This window comes from Cyprinodon variegatus, unplaced genomic scaffold, assembly GCF_000732505.1.
Source record: "Cyprinodon variegatus isolate N-32 unplaced genomic scaffold, C_variegatus-1.0 Scaffold455, whole genome shotgun sequence".
Lineage (NCBI taxonomy): Eukaryota > Metazoa > Chordata > Actinopteri > Cyprinodontiformes > Cyprinodontidae > Cyprinodon > Cyprinodon variegatus.
The window spans coordinates 694,401-695,608 of NW_015150908.1; the positions used below are offsets into that span (position 1 = coordinate 694,401).

A 1,208-nucleotide genomic window follows, 5' to 3' on the forward strand; every position below is an offset into this window, starting at 1 on the left:
ATTCCTTCACACCCTCGACAGGTAAATTAACTACACTTAATTGCACCAACAAGATTGCTCTAGCCATTCAACTTTAGCACTTTAATCTAAAGTAACTTCTACTTCTTCACCATTTCATTCAATGTTCATCTTACCAGTTTTCTTTGAAGCTCATACACTGTGTAACATTGTGTGTATTCTCCTCCATCAGCTGTTTGTCTTCACTGATGGAGAGGTGGGAAACACCAAAGAAGTTATTGACCTTGTTAAGAAGAATTCATGCTCCCACAGGTGAAACCATAAACACATGGGTTGCCAGTCTGGATCAGGTTCTCATGTTATATTGAGTTTAAAATCAAATCTTAAATTGCAGATGTTTTTCCTTTGGGATCGGAGAAGGAGCCAGCTCTGCTCTCATCAACGGGATGGCCAAAGAGGGAGGAGGTCACGCTCAGTTCATCACTGGGACTGACAGGATGCAGCCAAAGGCAAGAAAAACATCTATATAACACTTAACCAACTTATTAGAATATGATTATTTTGAAATAAATCATTTCACAACTATTTTTTAAACCACAGGTGATGCAGTCACTCAGGTTTGCTCTGCAGCCTGCGGTGGAGGATATTTCTGTCTCTTGGGATTTACCAAAGGGAGTGTCTGCCACCATTCTCTCTCCTCCCATTACAACAATCTTTCAGGGTCAGAGGTCACTGATTTATGCTCAACTTACAGGACAGGTAGATTCACTGCTGACTCTCTTGCTTAAGTGTCACTTGTCTTTACTGCTTAGATATGAAGTATATCATAAAGCTTTGGTTTTTTAATTTTTTTTATGTTTTGTGAATTTAACTATTTTTTAGAGTTCAGAGACAACAGAGGGCAGTGTGACGGTGAAGTTTAGCTTGGCAGGTCATCCCTCAAATAACCAGCTCCACTTCAGCCTAAAACCTGCAGAGGATTCTGGGTAAAACTCCTTCAGATTATTGTTTAAAGCCCAGCGTACACTGTGCGATTTTCGGGGTGATTTTCCAGTCGTGCCAGTATTTGAGATCGGGCTGACTTTAAGCCTGATCGTGCGTTCTGAGTCGTGTAGTGTACGGGGGTTACGAGCGGCAATCAGCTTCTCACGACTGCCTCCTAATCAGGAATCGTGAGGTCAGGAGAATATCAAACATGTTTGAGTTTCTCCTGACTGTCATGGGCAAATCGTTCAGGGCGCATGTGCAAA

General features: G+C 41.8%; 1 protein-coding gene across 1 annotated transcript; it reads left to right on the forward strand.

Annotated features, from left to right (window-relative positions):
* Nucleotides 1–6: 6 nt before the first annotated feature.
* LOC107093966 (von Willebrand factor A domain-containing protein 5A-like) lies at nt 7–955 on the forward strand. The gene is made up of 5 exons (XM_015389341.1): nt 7–21; nt 191–270; nt 353–467; nt 559–717; nt 841–955. Exons 3-5 carry the CDS (start codon nt 405–407, stop codon nt 946–948), a joined length of 330 nt encoding a protein of 109 aa, XP_015244827.1. The 5' UTR covers nt 7–21; nt 191–270; nt 353–404; the 3' UTR covers nt 949–955.
* The last annotated feature ends 253 nt before the right edge of the window (nt 956–1,208 follow it).

Bases quoted from the DNA above. Each gene is read 5' to 3' on its own strand.
- LOC107093966 (XM_015389341.1), top strand. From the start codon at position 405: ATGGCCAAAGAGGGAGGAGGTCACGCTCAGTTCATCACTGGGACTGAC. The intron at 468-558 runs GCAAGAAAAACA...TTTAAACCACAG, and splicing joins CTGACAGGATGCAGCCAAAG to GTGATGCAGTCACTCAGGTT. The intron at 718-840 runs GTAGATTCACTG...ACTATTTTTTAG, and splicing joins ATGCTCAACTTACAGGACAG to AGTTCAGAGACAACAGAGGG.